This window comes from Camelus bactrianus, chromosome 6, assembly GCF_048773025.1.
Source record: "Camelus bactrianus isolate YW-2024 breed Bactrian camel chromosome 6, ASM4877302v1, whole genome shotgun sequence".
Taxonomy (NCBI): Eukaryota; Metazoa; Chordata; class Mammalia; order Artiodactyla; family Camelidae; genus Camelus; species Camelus bactrianus.
The window spans coordinates 10598663-10620061 of NC_133544.1; the positions used below are offsets into that span (position 1 = coordinate 10598663).

The following is a 21399-nucleotide window of genomic DNA, read 5'->3' on the forward strand; positions in this document are numbered from 1 at the left end:
CAAGTAACTTGGAATTTAAACATCTTTTACATGAGCAGATGTTAATTTGATCAGGAAGTTGCATTACTTTATAACCACATCTGGTATCTTTCCAGTCGACCTGACTTTTTCACCGTCTCAAGTGTGGGACACTCTAGAATCTGAACTCCTGGCAAGCAGAGGCAACCTGTGTCCCATTTGGGCTTTAGGGGGCGCCAAGTGGCATTACTGTCTTGGGCTTTCCGACCGCACCCTTTGGGAATCTGTGTTTGTGTTCCAGCCCTGCCATCTCTAGTTGTGTGTCCTTGAGTCCCAGCCCGGCTCCCCGTTGTGCAGGGACTTGAGCCTGCAGGGGGCTGCGGAAGTTCAGGCTGCTCCCTCCTGGGGTTGGGTTGGATCGCAGCCTGGCTGGGCTTTCGTCTGTGGTTGCCATTTCATTCCAACAGCGAGACCCAAGCTTCACACTTCTTGAAGTATCTTAAAGAACCCTTGCTAAATTTTGAATTTTCGTTAGGAGTCAGTGTGAGTTTGTTACTTGGCCATGTTTGAAATAAAGGCGGACGTCCCCTCCCTGCCCTTGCAAGCACTGGAGTCTGATCTCCTGGGTGAAAAAGTCCTCTTCATGTCTTTTCTTGACATTCTTGCCCTGATGACCATGCCAGGGAGGTGGCTTTGCCCTGGGGCCAGGGGTTTGGCAGGGAGGTGTACTCTGGTCAGGGGGTTCCATTGTGGCCCTCAGGGGTTGGGACTGACTCAGCCTGGCTCTGCCCCAGAGCAGGGAGCCACCCGGGGAGCAGGGAACAGCCCTCAGGGCCGGCCTTGTCCGAGAAGAGCCCTGACAAGTGGGGTCACTGAGAAAAAAGGAGCATTGTTGAGTGGGCGGGGGTGGGGAGAATAGCAGGGTTATCACTGGCCGGGAGGCTCTGTTCTGGGGTTTTCCCAGCTCCCCAACAATCCCCACTGTGGTCTGGGTTGCACCCCTGGCATGTGGGGCCTTTTTCTTCCTTCGTGGTAGCCTTGCTGGTCTCTCCCAGCCCCTCCTGGCTCTGCTCTAGGGAGATTTTTCTTAGTGTTTCCCACTAAGTGCTGAGAGCTGTCCTCCCCCTGCCCCCAGTATTGAGAAGAGTGGGAGAGAAGACAGCTCAAGTTTTTGGTCCTGATCCCAGAGCAGAGAGAATAGTGTCAGTGTTCCCAGGCGATGGATCTGAGTCTGGGTGGTGGGGTGGGGGTGGGGGGAGTATGGAGCCAGACAGGGGAACCCTCTGCCCTGGGCCAGGGCTGAACCTCATGAGTCACACCTCTCTTTCTCCAGGCGGTGGGGGCTCAGAGGCCTGTTGGGGAGCCGTGGGGAGGGTGTTACCAGCAAACAGAACAAGTCTTGAGGGTCAGATGGGCCGTGTGCCCCCGCCAGCATCTCGGAGGAAGTCAGTCTTATTACTTGTTGGTGACCAGGACGTGCCCTGCCCTCTGAGCAGCGAAGCAGAGCAGATTGGTCATCCCAATCCAGGGCAGTCAGAGCTGTGGCAGAGCCCACCTCCCAGTTCCATTCCTGGAGGAAGGTTCTGGAAGCCCACACAAATAAATGAGTAAAGGCATAACTGGGCACAGGGACTGGAGTCACCTTCTGAGGATGCCTGTGGGCTCCCTAGAGGGAAGGAGAGTTTTCTGGGTCAGAATCAAGGAACTCAGGAGTCTCCTTGATTCCGGTAAATCCCTGCTGCTTTACTTTTGGGTTTTCCAGCCTCCTCTCCTGCAGAGCCAGGGAGGGGTGGTTGCCATGGGAACCGCTGGTTGCTGCGGCCTCTGGGGGACTGTGCTGTGGGGCAGGATGCTGGGGGAGGGGGGCACCAGGAGCAGGGTGTCGGGTCAGAGGTTAGGAGGCCCCTGGGGATCTGTGTGAAGCTCTTTCAAGCTCCTCTGTCCCCTGGCTCCCACCTCTTGTCTGACCTGTGTCCCTTCACACGAGCTGGCCCCACCGCCCTGTGCTCAGGACTGGTTCTGATGTAGCCTCTTACCTAACGAGGCTTGCTGTCTTTTGGGTACCTCACACCCCACTCCGCCTACCGCCACCGGCTGTCCTAACCCCTTGCCCGGTCCTGCCTGTCCTGGCCACTCCTGTGTTCATTGTTCACTGATTCCTGGTCGGTTTTCTTTCTGCCCTTGGCCCTGGTCCTTATGCCTACACCCAGCAAGGGGCCCAGTCCAGAGCAGGTGCTGGGGTGCTTGATGGGCAGAGGGGGTCGGCCACGCGTGGGGCATTGATAAAGCGTTCTGCTAGGATGAGAATAAATTAACTATGTGCTGAGCTTGGCAACTCTGGGAGTTGATACAGTGGCTGTATCAGCTTTGAGTCTCTCTGCGGTGCAGCTGTGCTAACACAGCTAGTTGAAACTTGAACTCGTACGCTCCAGGGCCTTCCTAGACCCGGTCCCCCCACCCACCAGGCTTAGTTCAGGTGACTCTCGGATCCCCTCTCACCTATAGGACTGTAGGAACATCAAATTACACTTAGTCACAGGCCTCTGAGCAGAGTCTGTGACACAACACATTTGAATTTGCTGATTTAATTTGTAGACCCTGGGAAAACCCCAGGGCTGACTTCATTTCTCTGCCCTGTGTTAGAAAGAGGCACCTTTCACGTGCTTGTGGGCATTCTCCCATATCTGCTTTTGCCCTGAGCCTCTCCTGGGTGTCTCCGTGTCCAGGCCTCCTAAGTGCCCCTGAGCAGCTGCTGCCACAGTGAGATGGAACCGGCCAGGCCCTCCGCGGAAGGCCCAGGCCCACCTCCCAGGCAGAAGGGCTGCCTCTGCAGGGTGCGTGAGCTGTCCCAGCCGCTGTCACCCTGAGCTTGAAAGTAGCTGTTCAGAGCTCTCAAGTGCATGACAGCCTGCAGGATAAGGTTCTCCCGTTGTGAGTCTTAGCAACTCAGCACAGTCACCACGTGCTTCTCCAGGATATCGCCGATCTAAAGATAGTCAAGTGAGGCAAGCTGCCGTTACCCAGGTAGTGTGGGGTGAGTCGTGGGGACTTCCTCCCTTTGCAGAACTGGGATAGGACGGATGCGTTTTCTAGGATTTCCTGTGGTTTGGTCAAGTTTCTAAATTTCTGTGACTGGGCATCTTTCTCTAGAGTTCTCCCAAGTGAGTTTGGGAAGTGTTCCCTTGTCAGCTTCTCCCTTTGTCAATCTCCAGCACGCATGATCATGTTAAAGTACCTGAGAAATCCTGCGCTGAGGATGCCAGTTTGACTTGATATAACCCAGAGCCTTTTTAAGCCATTTAGAGAACTGACTTGCTCTTTTTCATGGGGTGTGTTCAGTTTTTAAAAAACTGCTTCATTAACATTATATCAAATACCAATTTGGGAACTGTCTCAAGGAATGCTCTCTTTAGACTGGAAATAAATGAATACAGAAAGGGTACTGCTTTGGGGCTTGAAAAATAATCTTTGCAGGCTTTGTAGAAGTTTGACTCAACATTTTCCTTCCTTATTGTTGAAGAGGATGCACAAAGAGTGTGTATTTTTGGCTCGGAGAATTCTCAGCCGCTTGTGGCCCGGGCTGCCAGTTGCCTTTCTGGGAGGAACGTGGGATAAAGGCGACATTGAGATGTGTTTTCCGTTGTCAGCAGGAGAGAAAAAAACAGCCATCCTGGGCTGGGAGCCAGGCTGGGCAGGGAGGAGGGGAGCGTGGTTTGGGGATTCCAGCTAGGGGTGTGCAGCTGTTCTGATCCCACAAGCTCTGGGTGCCAGACCTGGGGGCCCCCACTTTATAGACAAGGAAATTGATGGCCCTGCGTCACTCAGCAAGTTGGTGCCAGACCCCTGACCTGCTCTCTTCAGAGCATCATGGTTTTTGAAGTTCTTTCTTAAGCCCCCTGTTCTGTGAGGCTGTAACGATGACCACTGCTGTGTATTATGTGCTTACGGTGTGTGCTGGGCGGGGTGCCGACGCGTCACACGTGTTAACTTCCAGAGTGGTCTCGTCACAGAGAACCGAGACATATAACTCCCTGTCCGACACCCTCCAGGGGCTTTCCCTCCCACTGGGGACACCCCCCAAGTCCCGATCTTGCCCTTGGAGGCTCTGCACAACATGTCCTTGTCCCCCTCCCCCTGAGCCCGTGGAACGCAGCCTGTGCTTCGGGCCCCACCTGACTTTCCCTTTCCTTCTTGGAACTCCTCCCTCCTCTCCAGTCATTCCTGGGTCCTTCTCCTTGTTTGGATCCAGATGGTGCTCCTTAGGGAGGCCTCGCCTTACTTCTGGGCTGCTGTAACGAATTCCCGTAGGCTGGGCGGCTTAAACAACAAATGTATTGTCTCATAGCTCTGGAGGCTGGACGTCGAGCTCAGGGTGTCAAGTGGGTTGGTCCTTCTGAGGCCGTGAGGGAGAATCAGGCCTCCCTCCCAGCTTCTGGTGTGCCTGGCGGTCTTTGGGGTCCTCAGCTTGTAGATGCGAGGGTGCCTTCATCTGCCTTCATCTTCACGTGACGTTCTCCCTGACATGTGTCAGCGCCCAAGTTTCTCCTTTGCATAAGGATGCCAGTCATTGGATTAGGGGCCCACCCCATTCCAGTATGACCTCGTCTTGACTAATTACATCTGCAGTGACCCCATTCCCAGAGAAGGTCCCATTCTGTGGTACTGAGGGTGAGGACTTTGAGGGGGATAGAATTCAGCTCATGACAGGCCTGCTCTGATGAGTGCCCCCTCTTCCCCATCATGCACTCTACACTGATTTTATTGAGGTTGTAATGCATGATGGCTACCTGAAATTATTTGTTTAGTGTCCATCTCCCCCAGCCTGAGTCTGAGGTCCTGAGACAGGACCTTGGCCTTCGGTGCTGGAGCAGTGCCAGGCACAAAGTGTTCACTCACAGTAACTACTGAGTGAATGCATGGCTGGATGAGTAGATGGATGGGTGAAAGAATGAATGAACAGCTGAAAATGCAGCCCTTTGAAGCAGGTACTCTTGTCACCCCCGCTTACTGCCCACACAAACTGAGCTTTAGAGAAAATGAGACCAGAATAAAGAACAGCCTTTTGTGTATAATTCGTGAAGCAGTGGTTTCTCTTTTATTTAAATCTTAAAGAGCAGAAGCAAGGGTTGCTATTATTGCCTTCTTGGTGTTTTGAGTTTGTCAAATGGGACGTATCTCACCTCCTTTTCTTTTGGCACATTCTGCAGTCAGGTTCTGCAGAATGCAGACGTCCCGCCCTGTGGCCCACCGGATGCTGTGCTTACATACCTCAGTCATCACGTTGGCCAAGCACGTTGTTTGGATGGAGGATGCAGCTTGCCTTGGGTACCAACTTCCAGTTTACCATCTAGGAGGGAAGTTGGGATCCAGGTCGGTCAGAGCTCAAGCTGAAATCCTGCCTAGGGAGCACAGGGAGGAAGGCGGGAGCCAGCGCAGGGAGAGGGGCATCTGGAAGAGGGGGGTCGTGGCATTTGAATTCGGCTGGTGGAGAGCTCAGATGAAGATCGAGGCCTTGTCTCATCTCGGGCCTTTAGCTTTGGGACAGTCAGATGAGGTGAACAGAAGCCTCAGTATGGGGACTGTTGTCTCTGTGCATCTTTTCCTTGCCCACCCTCTTGGGTCCCTGAGAGGCAGTGTCTGGTGACTCTCTGATCCTGCATGATGCCCTGCTGCAGACAGACACCCAAAGGGAGGGGTTCTCGAGACACTCATGGTCTGCTTGGGAGAACAAGACTCAGGCCAGGAAGCCGTGCGGGTGACCAAGGGGCGGCTCCTCCTTTGCTCCTTTAGCTGTGGTTGGAACCCAGCCTCTACAGCCCGCGTAAGCTCGTAGCTTGGCTGAGAACACAGCTGCTGTAAGAGCTCCAGGGCCTCTCGGACTCCCTGTGGAGGCCAGGCCTCCTCTCTGCAGGGTGCATGTCCTGGCCCTGGATCTGGGGCATCCACGTTGCCCTGCCGCCCCCTGGGCTTGTATCCTTGCTTGCTCTTTGGCCCCGAGGCTCCCTTGACTGTCTTGCCCTGCCAGGCCCGGGGCGCCTGCAGCTTGTTCTTGGGGCCACCTGGGATGTCTGCAGAAGATTTTGATTGTGGGTTCCAAAGGGTCCTGTGTAGCACCCCTCCCTGAGCCCAACACAGGCATATTAAGCCTGGGGGGCTTGGGGGTGCAGGCCCTGAGAGGGGGGACAGTGTGCTGAAAAATGGAACGAGGGCGGAGGCTGTGGGGAAAGCAGCAGATAAGAGTTTGGGGTCCAAAATCCCTTGGGCCTGCCCTCTTCTGGCAGTGACCTTGGGCAAGTTACCTGGTCTCTCTGTTTTCATGTTCTCAGTGCAGGATGGGGATAACGTTTACTTGGAGAGTGGTTGTGTAAGTGTTCAATAAATATTGTGTGAATGGATGGGTAGGTGGATGGGTGGATGGTATGGGTCTCCAGCCTCAGGGAAGCATTTCAGCACATGTTAGCCAGTCTTGGCACAGCCGGGCACTGTGCCAGGCTATGCAGGGGTCACAGGGAGGAACAGGGCAGAGTCCCAGACGTCAGTGAGGGTGCACAGGCCAAGGAGAACTCTTTTTCTGCAACTCACCAGTGATGTAAGTATCACGCCTGGGACCCAGAATGTTCAGATAAGTCCAGTCTGCACTTGAAGGGCAGTTACTGGTTGGCATTGAAGGTAGAGGTGGATCCAGCAAGAACTGTCACTGATGAGAGTCTGGAGAGGGAGAGAGCAGGGGAGGCTCTGGGGAGGGAGAGCTGACTCCTTGCTCCCAGGGACCATGTCTGTGGAGGGCCTGCTGTGGGCCTGGCATGGTGCTAAGGCTTTACCAACACTGACCTTGTCAAATGCTGGAGGCAGATGTCACTGGCTTTCCATTCTACAGATAAAGAAACAGGTATTAGAATTCACTGACGGAAGGTCCAGGCTCTGTCCAAAACTGCCTGCCTCCTGCATTTGTTTCTAGCGCTGGAGGCCTGGCATGGGGCACACAATGACAGATGCCCTGGGCAGAGAGTTTCCTGGCTGTTCACACATTCTCCCATGTGCTGGTAAGCATAGGCTAAGCTAAGCCACAGTAACAAACAACTCCTACATCTCAGAGGCTTAACACAGTGAAGGTTTTATTTCTTGCTTGCGTCACTTTCTGATACCTGGTAATTTAAAAACTTTAAATAACTAATGCATTTCCCTGGTTGGAAATTCAAATAGTGCACATTGCTCCCTCTCACCCTGGCCCCCAGGGCCCTGGTTCCTCTCCCTGGAGGCTGCCATTTTGACCAGTTTCTTGTGGCCGTCCTGAGATAGGCTGTCACGTACAAACAAATATGCACATAAATCCTTTTAAAAACTCCCTTCACATCATAGCCTTCATACTTGGTCATCAGCACCTGCCTGGAGACCCCTCTGTGTCAGTGCAGAACACACTGCCCCATTCTTTTTATGGCTGTGTGGCGTTCTGTTTTAGGGATTACCATAGGTGATTCAGTTGGTCCCTTCTGATGGACTTTTCTTTCCTCCTTCCCTCCTTCCCTTCTTTCTTTTCTGCCTCTCCATCTCCTCCTGCCGTGCAGCAGTGCGCAGCGGTGCCTAACCCTGTACTGTGCATGAGTTCACCTGGAATTGCTGGACTAGAGTGTGATTTATAATCAAGACCAGTGTCACCAACTTGCTTCCCCTCGAGGTGATTGAGATTTGCATCCCCCAGCTGTGTATTTGAGTGCCTGTTTCCCCATATCATGGCCAACATGGTGGTGTTTCAGTCTCTCAGACTTCAGCCAATCTGGTGTACAAAAAATGGTATGTTAATGTAGTTGTAATTTGCTTTTTTCTTATGTGTGACATCAAGCATTTTCTAGTATTTGTGTGTTTGGAGCCCTTTTTACCTGTCTGTACCAAAGTCTGTACGAATCTTTCATTCATTTCTGTTTCTGTTATGTTGATTGCCTTTTTATTACCAATTTGCAGGAGCTTATTAAATATGAAAAAAGTTAGCCATTTGTGATGCAAGCTGCAAATATTGCACACCCTGTTCTTCTTGCTTAGGGAGATTCAACATCAAACCATGAGTTTTCCCTGAATTGTTTATCAGTGTAACTCATTCCCAGTCCTGTTCGAAAAGGCATGTCAAAAAAATAAAAAAAAAGATCATGATTGTTAGAAAAGTTCTGAAAAAGGAGAATAAGGAGGAGGAACAGGCTTTTCTGGGTATCAAACCACATCTGGCCCAAAGTCAGAACTCTGTGTTGGTTAGCACCCTTAACAATGACAGTCCGTTTTACTGCAGCAGCAGACACACTGAGGAGTCTTAATATGAGCCAGTACGAGTGCCCTGGCTTTGCAGAATTCAAATTCTGGTCTGTGCTTGAGCTCTTATTGACAGAATGCCAGGGAAATTTGCACTGGTCAGTAATAATGTGAATAGTGAGAATCAGGAAATAGAATAACTGAGCTTTTTGAGTGCGTTAAGTGGAAAAAACACACCTCCTGTGATTCTCCTTTACCCTCACACTCCGACACACTTGCCACTTTGGACAGCAGGTGTATGGGACTTTCTTCCATCCCAAGCAGTTCTGTGACACCAGCTGGGTGTCCTGTGATTTAATTGAACTCAGTTTGGACACTAAGCACCTGGAGGTGAGTGTCAGATCCCACAGGTTAAGGTCTCAGTCCCACAAGGCTGCCCCTCTCCTCAGATGCCAGTTGCAAGTTTAGGTTGTTACCTGTGCTTCTGCCTAATCAGAGGTTCCCATGGCCCCCTCCTCTAATTTGATTAATTTGCTGGAGTGGCTTCCAAAACTTAGGAGAACAATTTACTTACTATTTACCAGCTTATTATAAAGGGCTATGGTCCAGGATATAGTTGAGCATCCAGATGGAAGAGATGTGGAGGGTAAGGGATGTGGGGAGTGGCCCAGAGCACCCATGCCCTCCGAGCGATCAGTTCTCTCACCACCTCCGTGTGTTCACCAGCTGGGAAGCTCCCTGAGCCCTGTACCTTTGGGATTTTTATGAAGACTTGATCACGGAGGCATGACCTCTCAACTCCTTTTTCAGCCTGGCCCTCCTTCCTGAAGGACAGGGAGTAGGGCTCAAAGTTCCAAGCTTCTAATCATGCCTGGATTTTTCTGGTGACCCACCCCCATCCAGCCCACCAAGTGTTGCCTCATTAAAATAAAAGACACTCTTGTCATGCAGGAAAATCCCATTTGAGGACAGGCCTGTGTGGTCACAACCCTCTTGGAACCTCAGTTTTCAGGCCCGAAGCCTCATTACCCTGGCACTAGTGCACAGGTCTTGTACACACATTCTGTGTTGGGCTCTGTTCCAAGTAATTTACACACATTAGCTCGTTCAGTTCTCACAGCAGCCCTAGATGGGGACCCACGAGAGAAGCACAAAGGTCCAGTAACCTGCCAGTCTCCCAGCTGCTCATCCGCGCTTAACAGGACGCAGCCAGTGCCCACAGCTGTGTGGCAGTAACCACACCTGCCTGCCATCCTCACGGACTTCACTTGCAGCCTTTGGAGATGAGAGGTCAGATGCAGCCTGTCTGGCGTTTAAGAGAGGCGTGGAGTATCTTCAGCAGCTCAGGCCTCTGCTAGAACACTTGTATTTTGCATCCAGAGAGGATGCATGGCCCCTAGCATGGGTGGGAGGGGAGCCAGTTTTCCCGAGTCCCCAGCCTCTCTGGTGAGTCGGCTTCTTTCATATCCAGCTGGTTATTGATCACATCTGGGAAGCACGTGTGGGAGTTTGGGAGTGAAGGTAGAGCTGGAAGTACAGCCTAGAGAACCCTCCAGAGAGCTGGAGCCCTCTGCCTTTGATCTCATCTTGGCAATCCCCCACCCTCGCCCTTCCCCGATACACATTCTTCCTTGTGGGGACAGTATTAGACACTGTAGGCTAATGCTATAGCGGATAGCCCCAAATTCTTAGTGATCTAATGCACTAAAGATTTATTAGTCGTTCACACCACTGGTTATGGAGATCCTTGGTCCCCCAACATTGGGGGCTTCTCCTGGATCCTCTGCTTCCAGCCTGCAGATGAGACATGTGTGTGTGGGCAGGGTTCCTGGGCCAAACCCCTCCCCTCAAAAAAGTGCCAGTCAGGGATCAGTGCTGTAGGAAGAGCTCTTTCTGCAGAGGTGGTAGCTTCAGGCGCCTGAGGCTTTTGTAATTGACAAATACAGGAGAGGATTTCATGCAGATAAGTCCTGCATCTTTGCAGCTGCCACCTGTCCCTGGATTACACCTTCCTTCCCCCGCCCATCTCTGGAGGTACTGTTCTTTAAAGCTGCAGGCACATTTAGCAAACATTTACCAAGCTTTTGCCTTGAGCATTAGTTCTAGGTCCTGCGGATGCCACCCTCTGGTTATTGTGGATCTCAGGAGGAGACAGAGGATTAAAGAAATGACTTTATATTTGGAAGTTACGGTGCATTCTGGAAGGATGTGTAAAGGGTCCTGGGGATATAGATGAGATGAGGGAGCTATTAATTTTTCCTGTTTGGGGAGGGGTGAGTTCAGAAGTCTGGAAAAGGATTGATCTTCTGAGCTGGGACTTGTCCACCATGTGGACAAGAGGCTGGGGGCGCGGGATGGCGGGGGATATTTCTAGGCAGAAGGCTCGCTCTGGCCCAGGAGCACAGCCCCGTGCAGGGTCTGGGGCAGCTGTGGCCACATCTGGAGTGAACAGAGACTCTCCTATGGTTACCTGAGGCCCTGCTGGGAGAGGGCAGGGGCCGTCTGTGCCTGGCACACAGGAGGGGCCCAGAAAATACTTGAATTAACGAGCGGTCACGCAGAAGCAGGAAGTTGTCTGGAGGGCTTGTGTGCCACATCTAGAAACAGGGTGTTCTGGATCCACAGAACAACCCTGGGAGGTGAAGTTATAACATCTTTATTTTATGAATGGGGATGCTGAGCAGTGAAATGACTTGCTGTAGCCCAGAAGCAGCTGAGCTGGGAGGGGTTTCCAGCTGTTCCAAGGCCACTGTCCTCCTCTCCGACCAGGTGCTGGGTGAGGGGCTAGGCAGAGCCCCACTCACTTTGGATACGGGCTGGGTGTGATGGGGTTGCTTTTCGAAAGTCAGAGGTGACTTTTAGGCCACTGGGGTTTGCAGGCCTTTGTCCCATCTCCTCTCAGCCCTGCCTTCACCCTTGTCCACCTTGCTGCTTTCGTCTCTGAGGAAACAGTGGGCCTTTGTTTTCTCTGAATTCTAGACTTGGGCGCTGCACAGAACAGCATCCAGCGTTGACCTCACAGAATGGTGTGACTTGGAAATGTGGCACTCACAGACCTCTGGCTGCAGCGGGCGGCCCTTTCATCAGGACACCTTGTGACTGGCTGAAAGGGACCAGTCAGACCCTTTCTGAGGAAGAGAACTTTCCCTGGGAAAGTTCCCTTTTCTGGGGGGCAGAGTATGGTCAGGAAAACAAAATGACACAATTGAAGTGAGTTCATGCCCACCCGAGTCCACATCCCCACCCCATCCGGAAAGTGGAGCCTCTGAGGTACCTGCCCTGGTCCCAGTGTTTCCTCCACTGCAGTATCACCCACCTGAGCACCTGAAGGTCCCTTCTCTGCAGTATCCCCCTCCTGAGGGTCCCCTCCTCAGCGATGTCTCTCACAAGGGTTCCCCCTCTGTGGTGTCCCCTTCTGCCCTGAGGGCCCTTCCTCTGTGACACTCTCCCTGCTCTGAGAGTCCCCTCCTCTGAAGTAGCCCCCTCCTAAGGTCCTCTGCAGTGTCCCCTCCTCTGTGCCCACCCAGGGTCCCTCCTGCAGTGTCCCCTCCTGAGAATCCCCTCCTCTGTGGCATTCTCCGCCCCCTCCCCTGTGGTATCTCCTACTGAGGGACTGTCCCTCCTGTGTCATCCCCTGCTCTGCAGTGAGCTGAGTTCTCTCCCACCTGCGCCCAGAGCCTGCCTGAGCACCACTCCTGAGGGCACAGAGCCAGAGGGCCTTCTCTCCCTTCCCAGACAGTGGGCAGAGACTGCCGTCTCCTTGGGGCAGACCCCCTCAGGGCGACCGTGGCTCATCCGGTCCCTTAAGGAAAGGCCCCACCAGGCCTCAGCAAGGACGCTGCAGCGATGCTGAGCCAGGACCAGGCCTGATGTGTGTCCCTCACTGTTACTCTCGTGAAAGGGTTTCACTGGCATAAAAATGCTTGGAAAATACACAAAGGAAGGTGGCTGGCTTCCAGAACTCAACTGTTTACCTTCAGTGGAGCAGCTGGGAACGTTGAGAGCTTATTTTCCAAACAGCCCATGGTTGTCAGGTCTACAGGCCGAGGGCTGATGCCAGGCAGGTGTGAGCCAGGGCATCTCCTCTGCCCGCCTCCTTCCCCAAACCCAGGGGACCCCAGGTTCCTCCCAGGGACTGATTTCTGTCCCTCCTGCCGGACAGGAAGCGTTTTCTTTGGGATGGGGTTTCTGACAGGCCCAGGGCACTATGCCCAACGTCACCATGTGACCCAGTTCTCTTCCATCTGAAGCTGTCTTGGTCTGAAAATATTGGCCTCTTGTTTTGGTACCTGTCACAGCGGAGCCGTGGGGGACAGCGAAAGTGGATTTGTGTCTGTGGCACCTCTGAGAACAAGCTGTTCTTTGCCTGCGTTGCCATTTGCCCACTGGCTGCTCTGCTTTCCTTTCAATTCTGTTTTTTTCTGGGAAGTGGAATTGGATGGGAATGTAATACTGAATCTGAGGACAGACCGGATAAGGCCCTTGGAGTTTCCTGTTTTTATTGAGGGGGAAACTGAGGCCCGGGGTTGATGCTGGGCTTTTGCACGGGCCCGGGGCACCTGGCAGCTTGGCTGTGGGCTGAGCGCATGGGAGCTGCTGATTGGCCTCCATCCAGGTCCTGACCAGGCCACTTCCCAACCGTGAGGCCTTACCTGCTCACTTCTCCTCCTGGGCTCTTGGTGTCCTGGTCTGTGAGGGTGGGACCATCATCCCCAGCTCCTAGGTAAGCTGTGAGGACACTTCCTTCCCCTGTCCAGGAGCCCCAGAAGGGATGGGCGGGCTCTCAGTGGATCTCGTTTGTGTTTTGTTCTGTTTTGTACACAGACTAGTCGCCACGGGGAGGGAAGAGTGTTCTTCAGGATTTTCTTTTTATGAGATCCATGGGATATTTTTTTTAATATGGAAAAATCTCTTAACGTCTTTCCTGGCAGACAATTAAAAAGAGGAGTTAAGGATATCAGAACAGAGCTGGCACGTTGCAAAGCTTTAATGGACAGGGTTTAAATAAGGGAAGATGACAAGGTGTCGGCAGAGTCAAAGGAACCAGCAGGATGTGGTGAGGCTCCCTGAGAGTGGAGCGCGGTCACTACCCCAGGCCCGAGGGGACAAGGGGAGGGAAGAGCCTAGAGACAGGGGTGGTCTTGGGAGAGGGGCTGCCTTGATCGAGGGGGATGGTGGCTGCTGCCAGAGAGATGGTGGGGGTGTGAGGACAGTGGGAACAAACACCCACAGTCCTCAACTCTCCCCTCTTCTGCTGGTGTTTCCAAATGGCCAGACTCGGCCAGCAGCCAGAGGACAAGGCAGCCAGGTGGCTGTGGATAGCCCCCCGGGCACAGCAAAGGCACGGGGGCAGGGGACAGGGGCTGGATGACAAGCACAGCTTCAGATCTGGGTTTGCTTTCTCACCATGGAATCCTGGGCAGGTTTTAGAAGTCTGTGTTCTCCACTCTCGTTTGTGAAATTGCTTCTCACTGTGTGGCTGGAAAATAAAATGAAACAAATGCACGTGAGATTTTAGCACAGTCCCTCCCTAGAGCTGTCATCCTGATTTCTTTACTGATGACTTTGAAACAAACAGCCTTGAAGCCAGGAGGGGGCCCCACCTGGAGGGGTGGGGCTGAGGGCAGAGGTAGGGCTGGTTGCCATCTCTGGCCTCTGCTGAGGCCATCCAGGGGGTCAGCCAGGTTCCAAGGGAGCGGGCCATGCAGGTGGCGGCGGCTGCGTGCCGGGCGGCAGACATCTGGTGGCTCAGGAAGAGCGGTGTCAGGCGGCCCCGGCTGCTGGCAGGGCTCCTGTCTTGCGGGTCAGGTGATGCCTACTGTCTGTCAGCCTTTCAGCTCTGGCTCCCTTGGGTCCCGATCTTCCTAACCCCATGCTCTTGAAAAAATAAACACATCCCTCAGGGCGAGCAGTGCCTCAGGGAGTCCAGGCAGCCCTGCACCCCCTCACTTTGTCGTGAGAGGCCGGGATCTCAGTGTGAAGTGTATTCAGCTGGTCTCTCAAAGCAGCAGCTCTCAGATTTGTGCAGATCACAGCTTCGCTGAGGCTGCGTGTAGCTTCATGAGAGAGTGTCTGCTTGGATCTCAGTTCAGTCTGGCCGTGTGACTTCAGTCGTATGACTTCACCCTGCTGAACCCTGGTGCTCTCCTGAAAAACCTGGGCACACGTGACATGTCCAGTGAATGCTTTTACAGTGACTCTTGCTTGACCTGTAGATACTTTGTCACCCTGATTCCCCATGTGTGTCTTCTGTATCCTGGGTAGCAGGGGGCTTGGGGACAGAGGTACAGACGCGGGGCCTGCCCTGGAGGAGTCCTGGGACCTCACCGAGTTCATCCGTGTGTCCTGTCCTGTCCCACAAGCGCCAGCCCTCCTCCTGCCCCCTCTCTGTGCCGCCAGGACGTACAGATGGGGCAGTAGGCTCAGGTGTTGAAGTTGTTCCTTTTCTCTGTTGTTTCCCCCTCGCAGTTGAACCTTAACCGGCCGATTGAGGAGCAAGGCCCCCTGGACGTCATCATCCACAAGCTGACCGATGTCATCCTCGAAGCCGACCAGAACGACAGCCAGTCCCTGGAGCTGGTGCATAGGTTCCAGGTGAGCGGGGGTGTGCGGGGTTGGGGGGAGGCGGCCGGGAAACTGCTCTGTGCATCTGTGAAGCCGCGGAGCTGTCTTGCTGTGTACTCGTAGGCTTGGGTTTGCCGCCGCCAAGACATGGGCTTGTGGTCAGACACTTCCCTGCCAGGACCTCTGTCTCATCGGAAGTGAAATGGGATTGAACCAGGGCGCGGTTGGCACCCTCTTTCCCTCTGCCTGTACAGATGTGATTTACTGATCAGAGCACTGACGAGGCTTCCACATCCCCCGCGCACACACAGCCACAGCCAGTGGTTCTGAGTTGGCACAGGGGTGAAACACACTGGCCCCTTTGGAGAAGGGATTCCCCAGGGCCTGTGGACTGGAACGGCCTCACTTGGCCCCGGGGTCCGCCTTGGTGGAGAACCCCCTCCCTGTACTCATAGCTTTGACCCTGTGTACCCGTCTCTGAGCTCTTCCCTCCTCCCATCCCCATTTCTCCACTGGCCTGGGTCCTGACCCCACAGTGACCTGCCCATCACCTTGGGGAGGGGGGCTGCCATTGCTGCCACTGGCCTGCCCTGTGTCTTCTCTGTTGTGGACAAGAATGTGATTCATTCCTCAGGAAGCAGCTCAGGGGTCATGAAAAACAAGGTCATATTATCAGTGAAAACGTGGCTGAGAGAGAGGGCCTCCCTTGGGCGGAGAGGAGGGGGTGCTTGGGCCAGCACTTCTCAGTGTGTGAGCCTCAGAGGGTTGACGTCCTGTCTTTCTTTATCAGGACAAAGGGGACTCTCATCGCAACAGCAGCCCTCCTGCTGACAGCATTTTCTTTCTCCCATGTGTCCAGGGTCAGTGACCTCAGCCTCCCTCGCTTCCCGGTGGGTCTCACCCCCTCCTTGACCGACTCTGCCAGATTCTTCCCGCTTCCCACGTGCAGCAGTGGCCTGTTTGTGTCCCTGCTGGTGTCCCCGACTCCCTGATGCACCAGGGGAGGTGGTGTCCCCATGTGGTGCCCCCCAGGGCCTTTTGCCTTGCCAGCAGCCTGAAGCCCCTCCACTCTCATAGGGCTGGGCCCCTGGGGAAAGGAGTGTTTGGGCTCCTTTGTGACCTTGCCAAGCCTCAGTTTTCTCACTGGTAATGGCGGTTGTATCAGGAAATCCTCATACCATGTTGGGAGGAGTAAACAATGCCATGCGTATGAAGTGCTGGGGCCCCAGCGAGTGCTGAATTGGAGGTCCGTGCCAGTGTGATCACATGACCTCTTTGAGGCTTAGTTTCCTCTGTGTAAAATGGAGTTGCTGCTAGTTCCTACTTCTTAGGACTGGCAGGTTGCTGTGAGAAGTAAGTGTCCGTGTACCTGGAGATGCCTCGTGTTTGCTGAGTGCCCCCAGCTGCTCCACTGCTAGTGCTTGTGCTGTTACTTTCCTAGAGAAAGGACTGCAGCCCCTAGCCAGCCCTGGTACCCTGGGAGTTACAGAACAAGCAGCCCTGGGGGACCGCTCATCCCTGCTCCCCCCAGGCACACAGCCCACAGGGCAGGGCGGGTGATGGCTGAACAGTAAAGAGGAACTGGGCCCCCTATGTTCCTGTTCTTGGGCAAAGGTTAGAGAGAGAGCATATCGAATCGGGGGTGGGGATGTGGAAACGTGCAGCTTTGTGGGTTTCAGCCACTGGGTGCGTTTCCCGGGGAGGTCTCAGCTGGGTCCCTGGAGTCTGTCCCACCCAGGGCACACACAACCCACTGGCCCTCAGATGACTTAGGTGACCTCAGGATAACCTTCCAGCCTCAGTATCTCTGGGATAAATTTTCACTGCAGTCTGTGCTCGAGCATGAAGCGGATATCTGATAAGGCCAGGACGTTTCCTCCTTTGTGAAGAGAACAATCCTTTGGGGAGGAGGGTGACAGGCTGCACTTTCCCCAGGCCCCAAGAAGAGAAGAGACGGGTGGGGCTGGCGTGGAGAGGGACTGAGAGGTGCCAGGTGAGGCTCGCTCAGCAGCACGCAGCCCTTCCTCCTGCCACGATCATCCCACCCTGCACAAGACGTGAGATTCAAGTTCAGAGCCAGGCCAGATGGACTGACACTTGACCTTGACCATGCCGTCGCTTTCAGATTCTTGGTTTAGTATTTATTCTCAGGACATTAACAAGGAGGCATGGGCTTAGGTGGAGGGAGGGGCGCAGAGTGAGTAGAAGCAGAAAGATGTTGATTTCAGAGGCTGAGAAGTAGGGTCTAGGGCTTGGGTGTGCAAAGTTGGCCTTTCTGCATTTTGTAAGAAAACAGAGAAAAGTGGTTTGCTCCAGGACGGGTACAGCTCAAAGGACCTTCTCCAAAGACAACGTTCACGTCCCTGGGGAAGTGGTTTTGGGGCTGCATGGGTTGAGATAGATGAGTTTCTGAGATGTTTCTGACAGCCCTTGAATGCCCTGCCCCATGAGATGCTTCCATTAAGCCTCCAGGGCCTGGGGGTGGAAAGGAATTCTCAGAGCTGAGAGGTTCTCTTTTTCCTGGCTGTTGTTGTGGACAAGTTAGGGGCTGTGGGCCTGGGGCTTATGCAGATCACTAAAACTAGTTGCCTTACAAACCATCCCCCAAACTGTCCCCTCGCCCCAGTTTAAATATTGGCCCTCAAGAGGGCCTGGCTTGGAGAGTCATCAGGATGGTTCGGTTGCTATTCTGTGCCAAGGTTCTCGTGGAGCCAGCAACCTAGTGCCGCCAGAGCTCTGCCCAAGATTCAGTTATCAGTGAACAGACCTGGGCAAAGGTCCCTTGGGGCCAAACCCATGTGGATGAGTGAGGTTGGGGTGGTGGGAGGGTCCCTGTCCCAGTGCTCAGGGATCTCCTGGCCTCTTGAATTGCTTCTTCAGGGGAGTGATGAGAACCTTCTCACTGTGGCATTCAGGGCCACCTGTCAGGTGTGGCCTGGGAGGTGGTCCTCCCGCTGCTGCCCCAGAATTGCTAAAATTGTTATGGTGATCGAGTTCCACAGGGTAGGTGTACTGTCTAGCTTGTCTTCGTGGGGTTTTCCCTGAATGAGCCTGCAAGGAGGAGGTTTGCATCTAAACGGTCACCTCTTTTCGCTGTCTTCCTTAGCGGGAAGGATGTTAGGTGTCCCCCAAGTGGTTGCTGGACCCCTGGTCTGAGCACAAGGGCAACTTCCTCTGCAGTGGCATGCTGCTTGCTGGGCGTGTGAGTTCCCAGCCCAGAGGGGGAGCCTCGAGAAACCAGGAACTGCCCGCAGCCCCCGGAGTGAAGAGCTAGGAGAAACACAGACCTGGTCTCTACTTGTCCTCACTAAAAACTGTTCCACACCTTGTCACTGCAGTGGCAATAAAGACTGTAGTCTCTGACATGGCCTGTGGGGCCTGCACAGTCTGGCCATGGCCTTCCTCCCCAGCCTCATCTGGTCCCACCTGCCCCTTCCTTCCCACATTGGCTCTCCCGCAGCAGCTGCTCAAGCTTTGAGCTCTTTTCTACCTCAGTGCCTTTGCCCATTCCGTTCCCTTATTTGAAATTCATCCCCACCCCCTGCTCTCAGCTCTGCTGCCCCTTCCTCAGGGATCTCTCCCTGATTATCTGACTAAGGGCACATTCCTCATCCTAGGCCCTCATAACCTTGTGCTTTTCCTTCCTTCCGCTTGGAAGTTTGTAATTCTTTATTGGCTGCTACCACCGGTCTCTCCCTCTGGGGGTTAGCTCCACAGGGGCAGGGACTGCATCTGCTTCAAGCCCAGCTACTGTCCCCCTTGCTGCACACCGTGCCTGGTGTGTAGGCATCATGCCTGCGTGTCTGTGGCGTGGAAGAGCGTTATGGGGGCTGGGCTGGGACAGGGCACCCCGGCGGGTCAGTGGAGGGAGACATGGCTCCAGGGGGCAGCTGGGAGCAGGCTGAGGAGGAGGAGGCGGCTGGGAGGGCTCATGAGGCAGATGGTGCTGCCCGTTGGGTGCAGGTGGACATGCCTCTGGGGGTTGGGAACTTCAGGATGGTAAGGGTGGAGAGAGGGCTTTTCACACCAGGCTGTGGGGCTTGGACTTGATCCTGTAGGCTGGGGGTGGGGGTGATAAGATCAGATTTAATTGGAACGAGACCGGCCCTGCTTAGGAGGGGAGACCGCCGGGGCATGGTGACTCCGAGCAGGGAGGACACTGTAGTCATTGGAACCTGGCACTTCCTGAGATGAAGAGGGACTCCTGCTGTTGGAGACTCCACAATGTCCCCTCTTCATCCCAGTGCCCCTGCAGTCCTGAGAGCCCCTTCCTCAGGGTGACAGGCAGGCCTCTGAGCGGCCCGGCCCGGCCTGCCTAGCTGCCTGCAGGGCGATGCCCCCTGCTTCTCAGGGCCTGTCAACTGATTGGCCGTATGAAGGGGAGGGGAGCGCTTTCCTCGCCGCTGCGGGTGTCGGCAGTGGGTGCACAGTTTGCACATGTTGGTTCTTTGCTGTCCTTTTACCTGAAAGGAAGCAGCATTGAATCAACCTTCAGTCACCAGCTCCTCACCTCCTATCCCGTATCGTTTAAAATAAACAGGTTTATTGAGCTATAACTCACGTATCATACAATTTACTCTTTTGTAAAAAAAAGTTTACTTAAAAAATTTTTTTTCTTTTCTTTTTTTTTGCAGGTGGGGAGATAATTAGATTTATTTATTTGTTTTTTTTTTTCCAGTGGACATACTGGGAATTGAACCCAGGACCTCGTGCATGCTAAGCATGTGCTCTACCGCTTGAGCTATACCCTACCCCCCAACAATTCACTCTTTCAAAGTGTACAATCCAGTAGTTTTTAATGTATCCACAGGTGCGTGCAACCATTCTTATGGTCAGTTTTAGAACATTTTCATCACCTCAAAAAGTCACCCCTCTTCCAACCATAAGCAACCACCACGTTCTGTCTCTATAAATTTCCCTGTTCTGGACTTTAATATGCATGGAATCATACATTGCATGGCCTTTTGTGACTGGTTTCTTTCACCCAGCACGTTTTTAAGGTTCATCCACGTTGAAGTGTGAATCAGCGCTTCATTCCTTTTTATGGCTGAATAGTATTCCAGCGAATGGCGAAACCACATTGTGTTCGTCCAGTCGTCAGCTCATGGATGTTTGGTGGTTTCCATCTTTTGACTATGATGAATAACACTGATGGAAACATTCGCGTACACGTTTTCATTTCTCTGGGGCACACACCCCCGAGTGGAATTGCTGGGGCATGTGGTCAGTTGAGGAACAGCCGGACTGTTTTCCCTGGGAGCTGTACCATTTTAGATTCCCACAGCGTTCCCCTTTCCCCACATCCTTGCCAGTACTTGTTATGTGACTTTGCTTTTAGCCATCACACATTTAGTGAGTGTGAAGTGGTATCTTGTGGTTTTGAATTGGTTTAAAATTTCCCTGGCAGCTAATGATAAGCAAGCATCTTTTTGTGTGTTTATTGACCACTCGTATCATGGGTCTTCCTTGGAGCCCTCCTTGTACGTTCGTTGTGTGCAGATGTCTAGAGCCCGCAGATTTGCCTCTTTCCTACTGCAGACTATTGGGCGCCCACAGCAGGGTGGTTAGGAGCTGTGATACAGGAGCCCCTTGCCTGGGTTCAGAGCTCTCCCCACCACTTCTTGTTGGCTGGCCTTGGCCTCATCTATAATATGTGAACAGCCGTCATCTCCACCTCCCAGGGCTGTGGGAAGACTGAGGATGCACATGTCTGGCACTCAGAGCACTAGGCACCCAGGCTTGCTGATCCCCGAGGAGTGAGGTGGGCATCTGCTGGGGCCTGGCCACGGGCTGGAAGCAGTATAGCTGCCGGCTCCACTTACCTCCAGAGATGTTCAAGGATGTTGGAGGGGGTGACTTTCAAGGCGCCTTCTGCTCCAGTCTGTCAGGATGGGCTCAGCCATGCTGCAGTAGCAAGCAGCTCCCGGGACCCAGCACAGGCCTCTCTACCTGTGTAAATACATCCCAGGGGGCCCTCTCTGCTTTGAGCACACCACATCCCAGACCTTATTTGGCACTTATATCAATCCATGGAAAAAAGGAATTATTTCCTCATTTTTTAGGTGAGGAAGCTGAGGTCCAAGGAGGTTAAATCACTTGCCTGTGGTCAGTCAGTGAGTAGGTGGCTTGTGCTCTTTTCACATACGCCCCAGAGGGGCTTTGGCCGGGAGCTGCCATACCCCTGGGGGGTTGAGGGCCCACTCAAGGAAGGGGTCACTCAAGGAAGAGGGCACTGTCCAGCATTGCCTCCGACATAGCTGATGCCACTTGGTGAAATGTTGGCCAGCAGAGGCCAGGGGAGGCAGAGCTGGGCATATCTGGTGGCCCTGGCCCGAGGACAGATCCCGTCCTGGGGTAGCCATGAGGTCAGCCTCCCCATGACTGCTGCCCTGGGTCATGAGGCCACTCCTCCCTGGCGGAGGGAGCCACACAATCTGCCCATTGTGCGCCCAGGCTGGACCAGGCAGGCAGTGGCTGTGAGTTGCTCTTTTTGCCTCAGGGAGGTTGGTGCTATTTAGGGCCATTAACCGTCTGCAGGGTCTTTCCCTGTGGAAGGGGAGGCCCGCCCTCCAGGAAGATCCGTAACTTTATGACCCTGTTACCTGCCCGGAGCAGAGCTGGACTTTGTACAGCGCCAGG

The 21399-nt window shown here is 53.8% G+C and overlaps 1 protein-coding gene across 2 annotated transcripts in view; it reads left to right on the forward strand.

Annotated features, from left to right (window-relative positions):
• ITPK1 (inositol-tetrakisphosphate 1-kinase) overlaps positions 1 to 21399 on the forward strand; it is a 146826-nt gene that overhangs the window by 66120 nt on the left and 59307 nt on the right. For both annotated transcript variants that reach the window (XM_074365107.1, XM_074365108.1), the window contains one exon: positions 14665 to 14790. In XM_074365107.1, the coding sequence (XP_074221208.1) occupies positions 14665 to 14790 (126 nt within the window). The remainder of the gene's footprint in view (positions 1 to 14664; positions 14791 to 21399) is intronic.